General features: G+C 35.8%; 1 protein-coding gene across 2 annotated transcripts in view; it reads right to left on the bottom strand.

The window, feature by feature from the left end:
• Positions 1–20,157, bottom strand: part of SESN3 (sestrin 3) — a 73,673-nt gene that overhangs the window by 26,024 nt on the left and 27,492 nt on the right. For both annotated transcript variants that reach the window (XM_082339970.1, XM_082339969.1), the window contains one exon: positions 430–495. In XM_082339970.1, coding sequence (XP_082196096.1) covers positions 430–495 — 66 coding nt within the window. The remainder of the gene's footprint in view (positions 1–429; positions 496–20,157) is intronic.

Raw genomic sequence — 20,157 nt, forward strand, 5'->3', positions numbered from 1 at the left:
TTTCTTCAACAGGTTTAGTTGGGAAACGCACTTTTTCATTTCAAAATGTCTTTTCTTAACATTTATGTAATCTACAATCACCATGAAACACTAGCCATTTTAAAACCTTAAACCTTCAAAATAATATTGTTTTGTTATTGTTAGCAGCTTTGTTCAGAAAAGTTATATTTGAAATCAAATATGGTAAAATTTATATTATTCTAACCTTGCAGTACTACCTAACTCCAAAATAAGAAGGCAGATTATTACACACACAGTCTTTTAAGTGAAGTTGAAAAGAAAATACCTCTGTGGTTTTCTGACATATAAATAAGAAATAAGAGCAAAACACATGTTTACTTCCATATTAAAAAAATGGAGATATTCTTTGACATAATTAAGCTTTTTTTTAAAATCACACTTTATGTATATTAAGACAGATCAACTTACTTCCTTCTCTGGAATAAAGGCACTTGGTCCTCTTGTCAAGGGTTGAGATACTCTGATTCTTTTATCCTGTTTTTAAAAGAAAAGTTTTACGTATTAATGATGACTTTCTATGAAAAGTTAAAAGTTAAATTGACTGCTAAGGTACTAAAATAAATGGAATAAATAAATAGAATTATGTAAAATCAGAGTAAGTGTTAGGTCTTGGTTCCCCCCCCATTGCAAAACACAAACAATAACAACAAAAACCCCATATGGCCATTGTATGAACAAGATAATGGGACAGACAAGCTCTTACCACAGTGCTGGGTACCCAGTAGGCTCCCCAAATGTCATTTCCCTCAGTCACACTCTACAGCACCATAGATTTTTTTAGCCCATATTTGACGTGACTGAAACCATCAACCTCCATAATAATCATATCTAATAGTATACTAGTACACTGTTAGACCTCAATTTGAAAGCTAAAGGAAAGGTTAAATTTTAAGAGGATTACATACAACTACCCAAAGCAATGATCTGACTTGTGTTCTTCTTTCTGAATAAAATAGGAATAAGCATATTTAATATAAAGTTTTGAAGCTTTAAGTAGGAAAATGGTAAACCTTGGAGAAGCAGAGGTTAATTTAATCTAAGAAATGGAGACTATAGCAATGCTTATTGTTCCACTGCTATTCTATTTAGTACTAACAACTGCTAGATTGCCAGAGGTAGGTCTGAGTGTTTATTTTTTTAAGTTTTTAATTTTTTTGTTAAATTGTTTTGGTGTCCCCATTCAAGTACAATTATCTCTAAGTCAGGAAAATCCGATCAGGGACTAACTTCCTTCTCCGTAGGCATGATGAAGAACTCTCAGGCTTTGAAATCCTTTTTAACCAGGAGAAGAGACAGGAGGAATGGCCACTTAATTTTCTATAATAAAAGTGACAGCCTAAGGTTCTGAAATAGAAGCCCTCCAAAGTCATTACATAAAAATAGGGACTATGCCATGGTTATAAATATTATAAAGACTGGGAAACTGAAGAACATGGGAACAGATGTCTGCTGGAAAGGAGTGTTAATATTAGGCTTGCCACCAAGCCCTCCTCAGGAAACTGCTAAAATGAGGAAGCAGCTCTAGGTGGTTCCTATCTGAGGATGGCAATAACTATTTCACATGACCTTGTGTCCTGGCCACAGCCAACTAGACCAATCAACACAGAAGCTGATCTGCAGCCCACGAGTGCCTTGATGAAAAAAGTTCTACCCAGACAGAGTTGAGGGTAATTGGCTGGACCAGTAAGATTCTAGAGTACTAGAGTTATAGGAAAGTAATGTAATCTGACAGAGAAGAGACACAAAATAGCTCTCAGAGGCAGAGGCAAAGAGAAAACAATGAAGCAGCAACAGAGTGGCATCAACAGATACCAGCCTCTATGGGAACACCACTAGAGTTTCTACAGATTCACAAGAGAAAGTAAAGCCTAATCATCTCTTCTTTCTCTCCCTTCCCCCTCCCTCTTTTTTCTCCACAAGGTAACCTGAATTTTTTTTGTTCCTTACAATCCAAGAGCCTACCAAACACAAAACAGTTATTTAAATCCCTTACTTCATCAGGAAGCAGTCAGACATTCAACAATTCTTTGAGAACCTAATCAGATACTGTGATAGACTGAAGACATAGGTCGAGCAAAACAGATATGGTCCCTGCCCTCGGGAGCTTGGCACACAGTCTTCAACAATTTCAGGGTTCTACTGAAATAAATATAGTAAATAATGATCATCTCAAACTGCTAATGTTTCAGAAAGAAGTAGGCATCTAGGTTATATTTGTGAAGCGATGACAAATAGATCTCTATCTACTGGTGAAGTACATTAGAGGATTCCATGTAAAAAGGAATAATTTAGAATTTCTAATATTGGTATTTCTTGTCTGCATCAACTATCATCTAGATTTACCTGGAAAAATAATTTAAAAGAAAATAACAGATTTCTTCCCTTTGCTAGCCTTAGTAAATTATAGAAAATAAAATTTCTAATACTCTCTATATAGTATAGCCTAATGCGCTAGTATGTGAAAAGCAATTTCCTTGACAGTTGATCATTTCAAATAAACAAAGCAGTCAGAGCAACTGATTGCGAGGACAAATCACAGGTTTGAGGGGAAAAATACCAATAGGGAGATAAGTGGAAGCTTTTATTAGGTGCATAAAAAAATACATAAAATTCAGAGAAAATATAGGGAGAGAAAAATAAACTAAAAGTGTACAAAGGGACTTTGGAGAAAGAATGATTTATTACTAATATGATTTATTTATAAAAATCATTACTTGATATATGTATCAACTGAATTTACCTTTAAATGTCTGAAATAGTTATTTTGTCTACAAAAATATTTTCTGGAATAGCAGAGAATTAAATCTGAAATGCAGTTTCATCACAAATGGAACTACACACTACTGCACTTAAAAGAATATAACATCTATTAATTTTAACCAGTTGATAAGAAGCAACTGACACGATTTCATTTGTGTCAACATTCATTTGTTCATTTATTCAGCAAGTATTCACTGAGCATTCACAATGTGCTAGGCACAGTGGGGACACAAAAAAGGAGTAGACCGGCAAAAATGCATTAACTGTATCATATGATATAGCCCATAGCAGATGCATATACAAAGTGATATGGGAAGACATCATTTTATTAATTATCATTTACTTAGTCATTTTCCCTTAAAGTTATGTACAGTTTTCACTATTATAAATAATGCTATGATGAATAGCTTTGTATAAAGAGACTTGGGGGCACATTTTGTGGTATTTAAGATGGTTTCTTTAGGAAGATTCCCAGATGTGGATTCACTAGGGTTTAGGTTATAAATCTTTATAAAGTTCTTGTTGCATACTACCAATATGCTAACGGAAATGTTTTACCAATTCTATTTTCATCAGCTGAGAAAATGTTCTTAACCCACTAACTTCAGAAGTGAAAAACAGCCTTCAAAAATGTGTTTGAAACTTTTAATTGTATACATATTTGAGGTAAAATTCCTTAAGCAGAGTTGTGATCAGATCTGTGTGTTTAATAATACAGTTCTGGGAGTGATGTGGTCCCTGGGCCAGAGACAAAAAAACAAAAACAAACAAAAAACAAAAAAACTACAAAATAACATCCTAAAACAAAAAACAAAACAAAACAAAACCCCAGCTGGGAAGCTAGTGCAATAGCCCAGGGGAGAGATGATGTGGCCTCATCTAAGAGAGCTATTTATACACTGAAGAGAAGGGAAAACTAACATTTTAAAGTTATACCAGCATGTATCCTTCTTCAGTTATATTTTTAAAATGGAGTCACTATTGAAAGGATCAGCCGACTTCCAGCTTCTGTAAAAGAAGCATATTTTCTGGTGAGGACTCTACTATTGTCTCGGTTGACTGTTTTGTATATATATATATTTTAAATAAATTTATTTATTTATTTATTTTTAGCTGTGTTGGGTCTTTGTTTCTGTGCGAGGGCTTTCTCTAGTTGCGGCGAGCGGGGGCCACTCTTCATCGCGGTGCGTGGACCTCTCACTGTCGCGGCCTCTCTCGTTGCGGAGCACAGGCTCCGGACGCGCAGGCTCAGTAGTTGTGGCTCACGGGCCTAGTAGCTCCGCGGCACGTGGGATCTTCCCAGACCAGGGCTCGAACCCGTGTCCCCTGCATTGGCAGGCAGACTCTCAACCGCTGCGCCACCAGGGAAGCCCGACTGTTTTGTATATTTATATGAAGGTGAAAAAAAAATTTTTTTAATGATCAAGGCAGCTTGTGAATTCTACTTAAAACTCATTTTCCTGAAAGTTTATTCCCCACCTACTTTCTATTTCTGTATGTTTTTAAAGTTGATAAAATAAAACACAAAAGAAATAGGATAGCACCATATCCAAAAGATTCCCTTTACAACCATAAGCTGGAGTTCTGGTCCCCTGTAATATCTTGTAATACCTTTCCTCAGCTTTTATTTCAAATCCAAAATGCCCAAGAACTGGGTTCCTACTTTATTCATGCCCTGATTCACTTTTCTGAAGTCTCCAGACCTGTGTTGCCTTATATGGCAGCCATCAGCCACATGTGACTACATTTAAATTAATTAAAATTAAATAAAGTTCAAAATCCAGTGGCTTAATCACGCTGGTCACATTTCAAGTGCCCAGCAGCCACATGTGGCTCTGGCTCCTACCGTACAGGCCTGTGCAGGCATCTCCATCACAGAAGGTTCCACCATCGCAGAAATGCTGCTCGAGACTACATCTGATTTTCTTTTAATCACATCTTCAGGCATTTCAATGCCTTTTTGAAATGTTAAATGACTGCTCTGCAGAGTTATTGGTCTGACGGTCACACCTACTGAATCCCATAACCAAGCATCTTAATGTAATTGCAGAAATCCTCTCAACCGAATTGAGAGTGAATCCAGACAGAAACAATTCAGGAAAAGAAAAAAAACCAAAATCAGCCAGTTCTGAGAATCTTTGTCTCAATGTCTGCACATATTACAGTCTGCAAAAAATATCAAGGACTTTTTTTTTTTTATTTTTTCCCCTTTTAAGAAATTACGGTAGAAAAACACATAACATGAGCTCTACCCTCCTAACAAGCTAAGTGCACAGTACAGTACTGAAAACAGATGTCCAGGACTTTGTCATCTGGCATAACTGAAACGTTACACCCACTGAACAACAGCTGCCCACACTCTTCAGATCCCAGCTGAGATGCGACCCCTGCAATCACCGGCCTTCTCGCCTCCATGGACAATTCACATCTGCTTCTTGCTAGGCAACTCTCCCCTAGCTCAGCTTTCCTAGCACTGAGCCATCAAATCCGCTGACTTCTTTGAACACTTCTACACTCTTCCTAGACATTCCTTGCATTTCCTTCATTGACGTTCATTCTCTCAAGTGAGTGTTCTCGTCCATAGCTTCCATCTTCTTGATACAAACAAAACTCTACTGAACTGTTGAGCTTCACTATATTGGGGGGAGGAGGGTGGAGCAGATTAAGGGAGAGAGAAGGGCATGTGATGTGAAAAACAAGCAAGCCCTGCGACTGACTGCTGTATCTTTGCTATTGAGCTCAGAGCTAGCTCTGCTCTGCCCTTCTGTCTGGCTTTGGGGCATTTCGAACAGCTGGGGCATTTTGGAACCTTAAACTCAACATGTTTTAAACTAATCTCCTACCCTAAACAGGTTGTTCCTCACTTTATAAGTTACAAATCACCACACAACACCAGTAACCCTGGCTCCGATTTACAGAGTTATCTTTGACTCTTCATCCTAGGAATCTGCATTCAAACAGCTGCTAAATCCGATAATTCCCTCTTCCCAACAAAATCTTTCAGTTACCCTTTCCCCAGCTCCATCTCAACCATAAGAGTGTCTCTCATGCTGAGAAATATTTTCCCCTCACAGCTGAGAATCATGTCAATTCCAGGCCCTTGCTTTTGAGGAGATAACAGATAAAAGTGTAAAAAAACACACAAAGTACAAGACAAAATAATATCTCATTTTAAAAATTTTCTTCTATTTTCCCTAAAGCATAATAAAACACCCCAAACTGGAACAGCTGTAATATACTTTCTCAACAGATGCTACTCTTAATAGAAGAATTCCAGGGTTGTTCTATATTAGAAGTGAAAATAACCCACAGCTACACTAATTTTGAGGAATAATATTGCCGTGTTTTCCCCTCTTAAGTATAAAGCTAATATCTTATCCTGGGGAATATGTGACTTTGATCATATACTCATATACTAGTGAGTCTTACACAATGACCTTGAAATCATAAACCTTGTTTCATTTCTGTGAAAAAATAAAACCAAAAAACAAGTCCTGGATTTTTTAAAAACTGTACTGTCCGTTACAGTATCCACTAGTCACATGTGGCTCTTTAAATTTAAGTTGATTAACATTAAATAGAAGTTAAAAACTAAGTGTCTTGATTGCAGTAGCCACATTTAAAGTGTATAATAGCTACATGTAGCTAGTGGGTACCAAGCTGGATTTTTCTATCATTGCCAAAAGTTCTATGGTACAGCATTGTTCCATAGCATTGATTAGTCTTGATTTCAGCTACTCGGATAATGCAAAGATACAAAATGGTTAAAAATTCAGGAATGAACATAAGCAGAATAAACAAGTATTAAGGTAACTTCATAGAAATAAAAAAAATTATTTGGATAGTAAGACTGGAAAACCAATAAAACCAACAAATTAACCACGATGGCAGAAAAGTTGGCAGATGGCCATTCTTCAGAGTCTTAATTTGATGACAACTTTCAAATCACTACCTTAAAAAGAAGAAAGGAAATTCTCTAAAATGTTGACGCATGTTAAAAATAAAAGGGGGTATAAAATATTTAAGAAATTTTAAACAATAGTAAATTTAATTGTGATTTGTCTTCAAATATCTTAGACAGCAGTCACAGTATTTGCATACATTTTATTCCATAAAATCCTACAATTTCAATCAAGAGAAAAACTAGTTATAAAATAAGAACTGATACTTTTTAGGTATCAGTTCCATGTGTCCTAAGAGATTATTTTACAAGGGTTGTGATCTCAAGAATGCTACATAAGGAAAGTTTCTTTTTTCAGATGTGTTATTATAGCTGAAAGAAGTTATGCTTGAAATTCATCAGGTGAAATTATGCCTATTAAGTAATTATGTGCTGGAAAACAAAACACTAAAAGGATAAAGATGAATTATATTTAGAAAATTGCTTATTTTGACACTTAACTGCTAGGCAATTTACTAGATCACTTTATATAAATTAATCCCACTAGAAAGTTACGTGGATGTTAGGAATTCTTAAAATTATGAGACTTTAGAGGTAATCAACAAATTACTTGCCCCTAAAAGGCCAACTGCTAAGGAGAATTAATTGCTGCATTTTAAGCTATTAAATATCTTTAAAATAAATTATTCAATTTAATTTTTATATTTCTCTTCTTTAGTTTATTTCATTAAAAATGGAAAAGCAAAAAACATACAAATTCTATCCATTAAAATGTAAAAGCTGCTTATGAATTTATATCTATGGGAGACAATAATATTGAGAGTAATGTGTATAATTAACTTTACATACAGACACTAAGAGGTTAAAAAAATGTGTTCAACATATAAAAAATTCTGGCAAAACAGAAATTTGACTCCACTTAACATACTAATCCCTCAATTTTTGAAGATTTTTAAAGGTATCCTTAGAAGATAATTTAATAGCTTCAACATTTTTTTAACATACTGTAATGACAAAATATCTTAAGTATAAAACACATGTCCCAAATACAAATTTTAATTGTGACTATAAGAAAGCTAACTGCAATTATCAATACAAACAGTAAATTACAGTTGTTGACTCTCCTTCTATTGTTTTTAGATGTTCCATTTTGGCAGAAACCACTGCAAAAAGGGCAGAGATGGGCAGGTGGCTCTATGCTATGAAATAATGCTGATGTCATCTTTTTATTCCTTAGCAGACAATCTCAGGAATAATGACTGGGTTTATAGAAATTGATGATATTACATATTTCAGAAGGAAAGGGCAAATGGAAAAGAACACAGAGATATTCTAAAAACTCTCCATTCCTAAATGAGAAAAGGACGGGTTTTAAATTAGATTAATTGTAATAGATTTTTAATTTTATAGTAAACTCAAATTTAAATGTCTGTCATTACCTGGAATATACATTACTTCCCACCATCCCAAAATGGCCTAAAAGACTGTTTAATAAAATTGTGACTTCTCCTACTCTAGGTTAAAATATGTATTGACCTTCAATATAATAAAGGTATGTATTATAATAACTAACTGAGATCTAAGGTCATTTAGTGAGAAAAGATTGGTAAGCAGAAAACAGCAATAGCATCAAGGGCAAGAATCTTGCAAATCACACAACATCTCTTCTATTCCTTGGAGCTAGAGTGGTATAGGGACCCCAAGAGCACCAGGAGCCCAGCCCCACATGTAGGGTGTGGCAGAAATTTGCAGACACTCTTAAGAGCACTTGAAATTCCCCTTCATAAGTGGGGAACCCTGTCTCCAAGATCCTGAGATTTCAGTTCCCCTTCTAACCAAGCTAGTAAAACCAAGGCTACCAAGCCCTTTCTGCAACAGCTCCACCACTGGGTATAGTCACTTGAGGAACACTGCAAAGATCTTGTCACTAATAACATGAATTTCAGCCTTCTTCAACAACACATACTGAGTAAGATTTTTAACTTGAACTCTCAAAACATTTCCACTAAAAGTACTGCATTTATCAATTTCCCTACCTCCTCATCCCCCTACTAAGCTGTCAGGTGCTAGTGGGTTGGGACAGTACTTTGTTCATCTTGGAGTATTTCAACTTTAGTATGGTGTATGGTGTCAGGTAAACTTCAGGTCCATTTTTGAAAGTTTTACATAATGGCCATTTGAATAACAGCATCTCTTTTCAAAAAATGAGCTGCAGGAAATGAATTAAGCAACTCTCACTACAAAAACAAAAAACCTCGGTGTGCCATTTGGTAGGAAGAGTTAGATAAATTTTGTTTTACTAACTTGTGGGCCTAAAGATAAACAAACTCACCTACTGAGTACTCTGGAAACAGTAGCCATGAGTACTACTATTACTAGTAGAAATCAGCAGTAGCTGTTGTAGTAGATGCAATTAAGTACACAAAGATGAATGGACCTCATCCTAGCACTAAAAGAATTAAAAATTAATATCCATAGAGCAAAGTTTCTAAACTTTGAGTTTCTAAATGAGCTTCCCCTTGGCTAGTAACAAAATCCCTTAAATTTTACTCATTAGAACACATGGGTGACCCTGTTCAAAGTGCAGGTAAGTTTTCATATTTACACCCTGTCTATGAAATGGCAAACTTCTAAAAACAAAGGACCACAAGTACCCTCTACAACCACAGAGTGACACAAACCTACAAAGAAGAACAAATATGGGCCTAGGATAGCCTTTAAACTACACCATTAGCTAATCCTTTAAACTGAAAGTAAATTTAAAATCATGCTCAAGTCCAGTGCCATCCAGAGGCAAGTAGCAAAGAATACACCTCGTTTTCCACTTTCCATGTAATACCACAGAGTAGCGTAAATCAATTAAGTTAGGTTTACTTGTAAATTAAAAATTGGTATTTCTAACATGGCAGATCTTCTCTGTGTCCTGTGGAATTTAGATAGATTTGAACCAGCATTTCCTGAGGCTCTGCCCTCCTTTTTTATCTCTATTGAAATTCTACCCATTCTTCCTCTAAGACCCAGCTCAAATACCAACTCTTTTGGTCTTCTTCCACTCCCACCAACTCTCAAGCTCTTCTAGTAATTTAAATCTATTCTTCTTAAGATTCACAATTATATTTTGTTTCTCTCTTGTAGCTATTAACATATATCATTATCTTATCACTCCCTTCAGACCATAAGTAAGCTCCTAAAAGAGCAGGATCAATTTCTAACATGGTATCTATAGCATTACAGTACAGCAACATGAAAATAGTAAACGCTCATACATTTGTTGAATTGAACTGAGGAGACAGGAGTCTGGTACAGGCTCTTCCATCCCTTTTCTCTTCCTTCAGCAGGGAAGAGCATCCTGTGGACTCGAGGCAGTTCTCTGGACTCTTATTGAGAAATACCAATAAATTAAACTAATAACCACAGTCCTGGACATCAATCCACTACCTTCCTTGTACCCTCTGGGCTCCCTATGTGACAAATATTCACTTTTCTCCATTTGTTTATCTTTTTATGTTGTTAAAACAAGCAGGACCTGCAACTTCCTATAATTTGTACTACTTTCTTAAAAACCAGTAATAATATTGCATGCTGTGACACTGATCCTGAGCAACCAAGGGTCCCATAAAAGCTCTTAAGTGTTAAGCACTTTCTTTAGAGATGCAGAATGACAAAATATACTTGTTGAACATGCTGTAAAATGTTGGGCTAAGGCCAAGAAAATGAGAAGAGAACTATGCCTTGTACCTGAGATAATGCAACTTCATAATAGCTACCTAACTCAATGCTTCCTTATTAACATACAGACAATATACTTTTCTACCACTAATTATAAGATCACTCCCCAGGTCCCACAAAAGTATTAAGAAGTGCTTTACTTCCATACAAACAATTTTTATTTATTTATTTATTTTTGGCTGCGCTGCAGGCTTGTGGGATCTTAGTTCACCAAGACCAGGGATCGAACCCAGGCCCCTGGCAGTGGAAGCGCAGAGTCCTAACCACTGCACCACCAGGGAATTCCCTCAAACAATTTTTAATATTCTGTAATGTGTAATAGTAAAACTTGCTTTTAATTTTAGAAAGCTTTACCTATTAAAATTATGTTCTAATTAGATTAAAAGAATAAAAATTGGGAGTTTTTGAAATTTAGACTCCTATTAGAGACAATTACAGTTACAGAACATTCTAATATTACTAAGTATATGGCTGAGAGTTACTAGTCTTTTGGAGAAACAAAAAATATGCTGTGAATGTAGTTACCTGGTATATGAAGGAAAAGTACAGTTTTAAGTCAAACATCTGTATTTAGTATCTACCACCCATGTTGTAACAAAATCAAAAGGCCTCTAGGTTATTCTAATGAAACAGAATGACAGGACAGTTTCCAGGTTTTTCAACACACAATGATTAACAAAATACAGGTCACTTGCTCAGCTTAGAGTAATCAGGGAAAAAAACATTAAATACAATTGATTTCTAGAGATTTTCAAAACAAGCATTTAGCCATTTGAAAAACCAGTACTTCTTTATACACTGAGTTGTCAAAAATAACAAGAACTCAGGCTCTCATTTAAATTGAGAAAGTACCTTTCACACAGCCTACCAGGAACACAACTGAGCAAATTAAAGTATGTTCAGTTTCACATCGAATTATATTAAACTTCAGTTTCAATACAATTGAAAAGAACAGAAGTTTGAAAGGAAAAATTGTGTTTTAATTTTTGCCTAGAATAGAAAATAGGATTTGTCTCATGAACTTCATCTCTTCATCTCTATTTTGTCAATCCCTAAATCTATAAACAGAGGACTACAAAACTGTGCTTTAATGTATACAGGTAAACTTAAAACCCGTTATAATTGGAATTAAAACCAGTTGCTATGCTCATGTAAGTAGATGGCTCACAAACTTTTTGATGTCAGAACCTCTTTATATTGTTAAAAATTATTGACCCCAAAAAGCTTTTGTTAATGTGAGTGATATCTATCAATAATTATTATATTAGAAATTAAATCAAAGAAAAAATTTAAATATTAATTCATTTAAAAATAAAAATAGAAGTAATAAACCCATTACATTTTAACACAAATGAATTTTTTTGAAACTACAGATTCCAAAACAAAACAAAACAAATTTACTAAGAAGAGTAGCATCATTATACGTTTGTGCAAATATCTGGCTTAAAGAGAACTGGATTCTTATATCCACTTCTGTATTCAATCTGTTTGTTGTACAACATGAAGAAAATCCAGCCTCACAGATACCACATTAAGACTTGACAAGTAGTAGCTTTTAAGTTTGTTGGAATGCAGAATCTGAAACCACATCAATAAACTTCTTACTCTGTTACATAAAAATCCATTGGTTTGAGATTGGTTCAAGATGGTGGAGTAGAAGGACGTGTGCTCACTCCCTCTTGCGAGAGCACTGTAATCACAACTAACTGCTGAACAATCATCGACAGGAAGACACTGGAACTCAAAAAAAAGATACCCCGCATCCAAAAACAAAGGAGAAGCCGCAATGAGACGGTAGGAGGGATGCAATCACAATAAAATCAAATCCCATAACTGCTGGGTGGGTGACTCACAAACTGGAGAACACTTATAGAACAGAAGTCCACCCACTGGAGTGAAGGTTCTGAGCTCCACATCAGGCTTCCCAACCTGGGGGTCTGGCAATGGAGGGAGGAATTCCTAGAGAATCAGACTTTGAAGGCTAGAGGGATTTGATTGCAGGACTTCGACAGGACTGGGGGAAACAGAGACTCCACTCTTGGATGGCACAAACAAAGTAGTGTGCGCATCGGGACCTGGGGGAAGGAGCAGTGACCCCGTAGGAGATTGAACCAGACCTACCTGCTAGTGGTGGAGGGTCTCCTGTGGAGGCGGGGGGTGGCTGTGGCTCACTGTGGGGACAAGGTCACTGGCAACAGAAGTTCTGGAAAGTGCTCCTTGGGGTGAGCCCTCCCAGAGTCCACCATTAGCCCCACCAAAGAAACAGGTAGGCTCCAGTGCTGAGTCGCCTCAGGCCAAACAACCAACAGGGAGGGAACCCAGCCCCACCCATCAACAGACAAGCAGATTAAAGTTTTACTGAGCTCTGCCCACCAGAGCAACACCCAGCTCTACCTACCACCAGTCCCTCCCATCAGGAAGTCTGCACAAGCCTCTTAGCTAGCCTCATGCACCAGAGGGCAGACAGCAGAAGCAAGAAGAACCACAATTCTGCAGCCTGTAGAAGGAAAACCACATTCACAGAAAGATAGACAAAATGAAAAGGCAGAGGACTTTGTACCAGATGAAGGAACAAGATAAAACCCGAGAAAAACAACTAAAAGAAGTGGAGATAGGCAAACTTCCAGGAAAAGAATTCAGAATAATGATAGTGAAGATGATCTAGGGCCTCAGAAAAAGAATGGAGGCAAAGATTAAGAAGATGCAAGAAATGTTTAACAAAAACCTAGATGAATTAAAGAACAAACACTTAGAAGAATTAAAGAACAAACAAACAGAGATGAACAATACAATAACTGAAATGAAAAATACACTAGAAGGAATCAATAGCAGAATAACTGAGGCAGAAGAACAGATAAGTGACCTGGAAGACAGAATGGTGGAATTCACTGCCATGGAACAGAATAAAGAAAAAAGATGAAAAGAAATGAAGACAGCCTAAGAGACCTCTGGGACAACATTAAACACAACAACATTTGCATTATAGGGGTCCCAGAAGGAGAAGAGAGAGAGAAAGGACCCGAGAAAATATGTGAAGAGATTATAGTCGAAAACTTCCCTAACATGGGAAAGGAAATCGCCACCCAAGTCCAGGAAGCACAGAGTCCCAGGCAGGATAAACCCAAGAAGAAACATGCCGAGACACATAGAAATCAAATTGACAAAAATTAAAGACAAAGAAAAGTTACTGAAAGCAACAAGGGAAAAATGAAAAATAACATACAAGGGAACTCCCATAAGGTTAACAGCTGATTTCTCAGCAGAAACTCTACAAGCAAAAAGGGAGTGGCACTATATGTTTAAAGTGATGAAAGGGAAGAACCTACAACTAAGATTACTCTACCTGGCAAGGATCTCATTCAGATTCAACGGAGAAATCAAAAGCTTTACAGACAAGCAAAAGCTAAAAGAATTCAGCATCACCAAGCCAGCTCTACAACAAATGCTAAAGGAACTTCTCTAAGTGGGAAACACAAGAGAAGAAAAGGACCTACAAAAACAAACCCATAACAATTAAGAAAATGGTAATAGGAACATACATATCGATAATTACCTTAAACGTGAATGGATTAAATGTTCCAACCAAAAGCCACAGGCTCACTGAATGGATACAAAAACAAGACCGATATATATGCTGTCTACAAGAGACCCACTTCACACATAGGGACACATACAGACTGAAAGGGAGGGGATGGAAAAAGATAGTCCATGAAAATGGAAATCAAAAGAAAGCTGGAGTAGCAACAGTCATATTAGACAAAATAGACTTTAAAATACAGAATGTTACAAGAGACAAGGAAGGACACTACATAATGATCAAGGGATGAATCCAAGAAGAAGATATAACAATTATAAATATATATGCACCCAACATAGGAGTACCTCAATACATAAGGCAACTGCTAACAGCTATAAAAGGGAAAATCGACAGTAACACAATAATAGTGGGGGATTTTACACCTCACTTACACCAATGGACAGATCATCCAGACAGAAAATTAATATGGAAACACAAGCTTTAAATGATACAATAGACCAGATAGATTTAATTGATATTTATAGGACATTCCATCCAAAAACAGCAGATTACACTTTCTTCTCAAATGCACATGGAACATTCTCCAGGATAGATCCCATCTTGGGTCACAAATCAAGCCTAGGTAAATTTAAGAAAACTGAAATCATATCAAGCATCTTTTCCAAACACAACACTATGAGATTAGAAATAAATTACAGGGGAAAAAACATAAAAAACACAAACACATGGAGGCTAAACAATACGTTACTAAATAAGAGATCGCTGAAGAAATCAAAGAGGAAATGAAAAAATACCTAGAGACAACTTACAACAAAAACATGATGATCCAAAACCTATGGATGCAGCAAAAGCAGTTCTAAGAGGGAAGTTTATAGCAATACAAGCCTACCTCAAGAAACAAGAAAAATCTCAAGTAAACAATCTAATCTTACACCTAAAGGAACTAGAAAAAGAAGAACAAACAAAACCCAGAGTTAGCAGAAGGAAACAAATCATAAAGATCAGAGCAGAAATAAATGATATAGAAACAAAGAAAACAATCGCAAAGATCAATAAAACTAAAAGCTGCTTCTTTGAGAAGATAAACAAAATTGATAAACCTTTAACTAGACACATCAAGAAAAAGAGGGAGAGGATTCAAATCAATAAAATTCAAAATGAAAAAGGAGAAGTTACCATGGACACCGCAGAAACACAAAGCATCATAGGAGACTACTACAAGCAACTCTATGCCAATAAAATGGACAACCTGGAAGAAATGGACAGATTTTTAGAAAGGTATAACCTTCCAAGACTGAACCAGGAAGAAATAGAAAATATGAACAGACCAATCACAAGTAATGAAATTGAAACTGTGATTAAAAATCTTCCAACAAACAAAAGTCCAGGGCCAGATGGCTTCACAGGTGAATTCTATCAAACATTTAGAGAAGAGCTAGCACCGATCCTTCTCAAACTCTTCCAAAAAATTGAACAGGAAGGAACACTCCCAAACTCATTCTATGAGGCCACCATCACCCTGATACCAAAACCAGATAAAGATACTACAAAAAAAGAAAATTACAGATCATTATCACTGATGAATATAAATGCAAAAATCCTCAACAAAATACTAGCAAATATGATCTAACAACACATTAAAAGGATCATACACCATGATCAAGTGGGATTTATCACAGGGATGCAAGGATTCTTCAATATATGCAAATCAATCAATGTGATACACCATATTAACAAACTAAAGAATAAAAACCATATGATCACCTTAATAGATGCAGAAAAAGTTTTTGACAAAACTCAATACCCATTTATGATAAAAATTCTCCAGAAAGTGGGCATTGAGGGAACCTACCTCAACATAATACAGGCCATATATGACAAACCCACAGCCAACATCATTCTCAATGGTGAAAAACTGAAAGCATTTCCTCTAAGATCAGGAACAAGGCAAGGATATCCACTCTCGCCACTATTATTCAACATAGTTTTGGAAGTCTTAGCCACGGCAATCAGAGAAGAAAAAGAAATAAAAGGAATACAAATTGGAAAAGAAGAAGTAAAACTGTCACTGTTTGCAGATGACATACTATACATAGAGAATCCTAAAGATGCCACCAGTAAACTACTAGAGCTAATCAATAAATTTGGTAACTTTCAGGATACAAAATTAATGTACAGAAATCTCTTGCATTCCTATACACCAACAACAAAAGATCAGAAAGAGAAATTAAGGAAACAATCCCATTCACCATTGCAACAAAAAGAATAAAATACCTAGGAATAAACCTACCTAAGGAGGTAAAAGACCTGTACTCAGAAAACTATATGACATTGATGAAAGAAATCAAAGATGACACAAACAGCTGGAGAGATATACCATGTTCTTGGATTGGAAGAATCAGTATTGTGAAAATGACTATACTACCCAAAGCAATCTACAGATTCAATGCAATCCCTATCAAATTACCAGTGGCATTTTTTGCAGAACTAGAACAAAAATATTAAAATTTGTATGGAGACACAAAAGACCCTGAATAGCCAAAGCCTTGAGGGAAGAAAAGAGAGCTGGAGGAATCAGACTCGCTGACTTCAGACTACACTACAAAGCTATAGTAATCAAGGCAATATGGTACTGGCACAAAAACAGAAACATAGATCAATGGAACAAGATAGAAAGACCAGAGATAAACCCACACACCTACGGTCAACTAATCTATGACAAAGGAGGCAAGGATATACAACGGAGAAAAGACAGTCTTTTCAATATGTGGTGCTGGGAAAACTGGACAGCTAAATGTAAAAGAATGAAATTAGAATACTCCCTAATACCATACACAAAAATAAACTCAAAATGGATTAGAGACCTTAGTGTAATACTGGACGCTATAAAACTCTTAGAGGAAAACATAGGCAGAACTCTCTTTGACATAAATCACAGCAAGATCTTTTTTGATCCACCTCCTAGAGTAATGGAAATAAAAACAAAGATAAACAAATGGGACCTAATGAAACTTCAAAGCTTTTGCACAGCAAAGGAAACCATAAACAAGACGAAAAGACAACCCTCAGAGTGGGAGAAAATATTTGCAAACGAATCAACTGACAAAGGATTAATCTCCAAAATATATAAACAGCTCATGCAGGTCAATATTAAAGAAACAAACAACCCAATCCAAAAATGGGCAGAAGACCTAAATAGACATTTCTCCAAAGAAGACATACAGATGGCCAAGAAGCACATGAAAAGCTGCTCAACATCACTACTTATTAGAGAAATGCAAATCAAAACTACCAAGAGGTATCACCTCACACCACTTAGAATGGGCATCATCAGAAAATCTACAAACAACAAATGGTGGAGAGGGTGTGGAGAAAAGGGAACCCTCTTGCACTGTTGGTGGGAATGTAAATGGATACAGCCACTATGGAGAACAGTATGGAGGTTCCTTAAAAAACTAAAAATAGAATTACTATATGACCCAGCAATCCCACTACTGGGCATATATCCAGAGAAAACCATAATTCAAAAAGACACATGCACCCCAATGTTCATTGCAGCACTATTTACAATAGCCAGGTCATGGAAGCAACCTAAATGCCCAACAACAGATGAATGGATAAAGAAGATGTACATATGTACATATATACAATGGAATATTACTCAGCCATAAAAAGGAACACAGTTGGGTCATTTGCAGAGACATGGATGGATCTAGAGACTGTCATAAGGAGTGAAGTACGTCAGAAAGGGAAAAACAAATATCGTATATTAACACATATATGTGGAACCTAGAAAAATGGTACAGATGAACCGGTGTGCAGGGCAGAAATAGAGACACAGATGTAGAGAACAAATGTATGGACACCAAGGGGGGAAAGTGGCAGGGGGGTGGGGGTGGTGGTGGGATGAATTGGGAGATTGGGATTCACATGTATACACTAATATGTATAAAACAGGTAACTAATAAGAACGTGCTGTATAAAAAATAAATAAAATAAAATTCAAAAATTAAAAAAAAAAATCCATTTTTTTATCTTACACTTTGAAGGGATTGTTTACCCATGCATGATTTTGTATTATTAACCATTGGTCATTTAGAAAATAGTGGATCACTGCATTTGACAGGTTTTCCAAAGTTGACACCTTGAATATATTATTTAAAATAAAATGTGTTAATGTCAGCACTGTTCATATCAGAAACATCTTTAAGTTTTGAGAAGTAGTCAAGCTCATGGTCAAGATACCTGTTTTCCAAAATTCTTTTCTCCTCAAAGTTCAAATTTTATCATTGGCAATAAACCGTATCAATTGTTTTCCTGGGAGTGATGGATTCGCTTTGTTCATTTTTATAAAAATGTCTACTAAATACCCAAGTCTGAATAACCATAGCTATGAGTCGGTCATTTTTTCATATAAAAATGGTATTCAAAAAAAATGACTAGTTTGGCTCACAACTCAGTCACACAGCTGCTTTTTCCTCAAGACAGCCACCATACTTTGGCATGGAGAAGAGCTTTGTTTATATTCTCCATTTTGAGACAGAGACTATTAAAATGATAAGTATTCAATGGTCAGGATTTAATAAAATGCATAATTTTTACTGTTTCATCAAGGATACTCTTCAGTGAACCTGACTTTTCTTGTGTGTGTGAATACAGGGTGGTGAGTTAAATAATGATTATTATTTCAGTGTAATGTCACTGCTTTGATTTGTGCTAAAAGCCGGAGGTCCACAGCCACACTTTGGGAACCACTGATAGAAATAAATGTTTCCAATACACTCTCGTCTCTCCTCCTTTTAATTATGTATCCTCATAAATGGTTTCGGTTGCAAAAGGATTGCTAAAAGTAACCTTTACGTGAAGACAAAGTGTTAAGAAACCATTAAGAACAATTATTATTTTTTACTTTTCTCATTACTACGTGGTCATAGAACTTCTGTGGAAGTGTTCATTTCCTTATTTGTAAAATAAACTTAATTGTAAAACAATTAAGCATGAACGATCAAGAAAACCCTATAACAGAAGAGCAATGTAGAAGGGGTGCAAGCTCTACCATATAGTAAAACATAGTACTTTTATAATTAGAGGAGTTGTGTTAGCACATAAATAGAAAAACCAATGGAACTTCCCTAATTATGACTCAAAATCCAGAAACAATAAAAAATTGATAATTCAACTACACACACACACACACACACACTGAAAAGAAAAAAAAAACATTTTGTATGGTACAAAAACACAATAAACAAAATCAGAAGACAAATATTTGCAATTTAACACAGAAAATGGCAAATATATCAATTATATAAGGAGCTCCTGAAAATCATGAGGGAAAAACCAACAACCAGATCAAAAAGTGAACAAAGAATGGGCAATTTACAGAAGAAATAACTCATAAAAAGAAAAGCAAATATTATATTTCACACACCAGATTGACAGAAATCCAAGTTAGGCAACATATTTATTGACAAGACTATAGGGGAACAGGCATTCCCAAAAACTGTGGGAATGCAAAATCAAACAAACCCCCCCCCATACGAATTTGACAATGTCTAGAAAAATTACATATTCATCTACCCTTTGACCCAGCAATCCCACTTGCAGGAATCTAACCTATCAATACAGCCATAAAATAGGATGAGGAAAATGTCTATATACAAAAATAATTTGAACCTGAATTTAATCAAGCCTTCAGCCCCAACTTCAAATTCATAGGAAACAGAAGGTTAGAGGAGCAGGTGAAATGACAACACGAGGAAGCATAGAAAACTATCCAGGTTACAAAATATTCTAGAGGACAGCTGAAAACAACAAGTTAAAGCCATGAAAAACAAAAACAAAAATAAAAGGAGGAACTACTCCTAAGAGAGACTTAAAAGACCTAACAACCAAATGTAATGGTGGACCTAATTCAGAAAGAGTTACCTCGAAAAAGACATTAAACAATTGGCAGGAACTTGAATAAGATGAGGTATTAAATGACATCAAGCAATTATTGCTAATTTTGTTAAGTGTGATACTGGCATTGTAGCTATACAAGAATGTGTCTGTATATTTTAGAAATGCATACTAACATATGTAGGGGTAAAAGGAAATGAGTTTTGAGATTTAATTTAAATTACTTCAGCAACAATAACAACAACACAGGATTGATAAAGTAAGAGTAGCAAAATCTTGCCAATATTGAATTTGGTGATAGGTTTTG

Source organism: Balaenoptera borealis, assembly GCF_965194805.1.
Source record: "Balaenoptera borealis genome assembly, chromosome: 11".
NCBI lineage: Eukaryota > Metazoa > Chordata > Mammalia > Artiodactyla > Balaenopteridae > Balaenoptera > Balaenoptera borealis.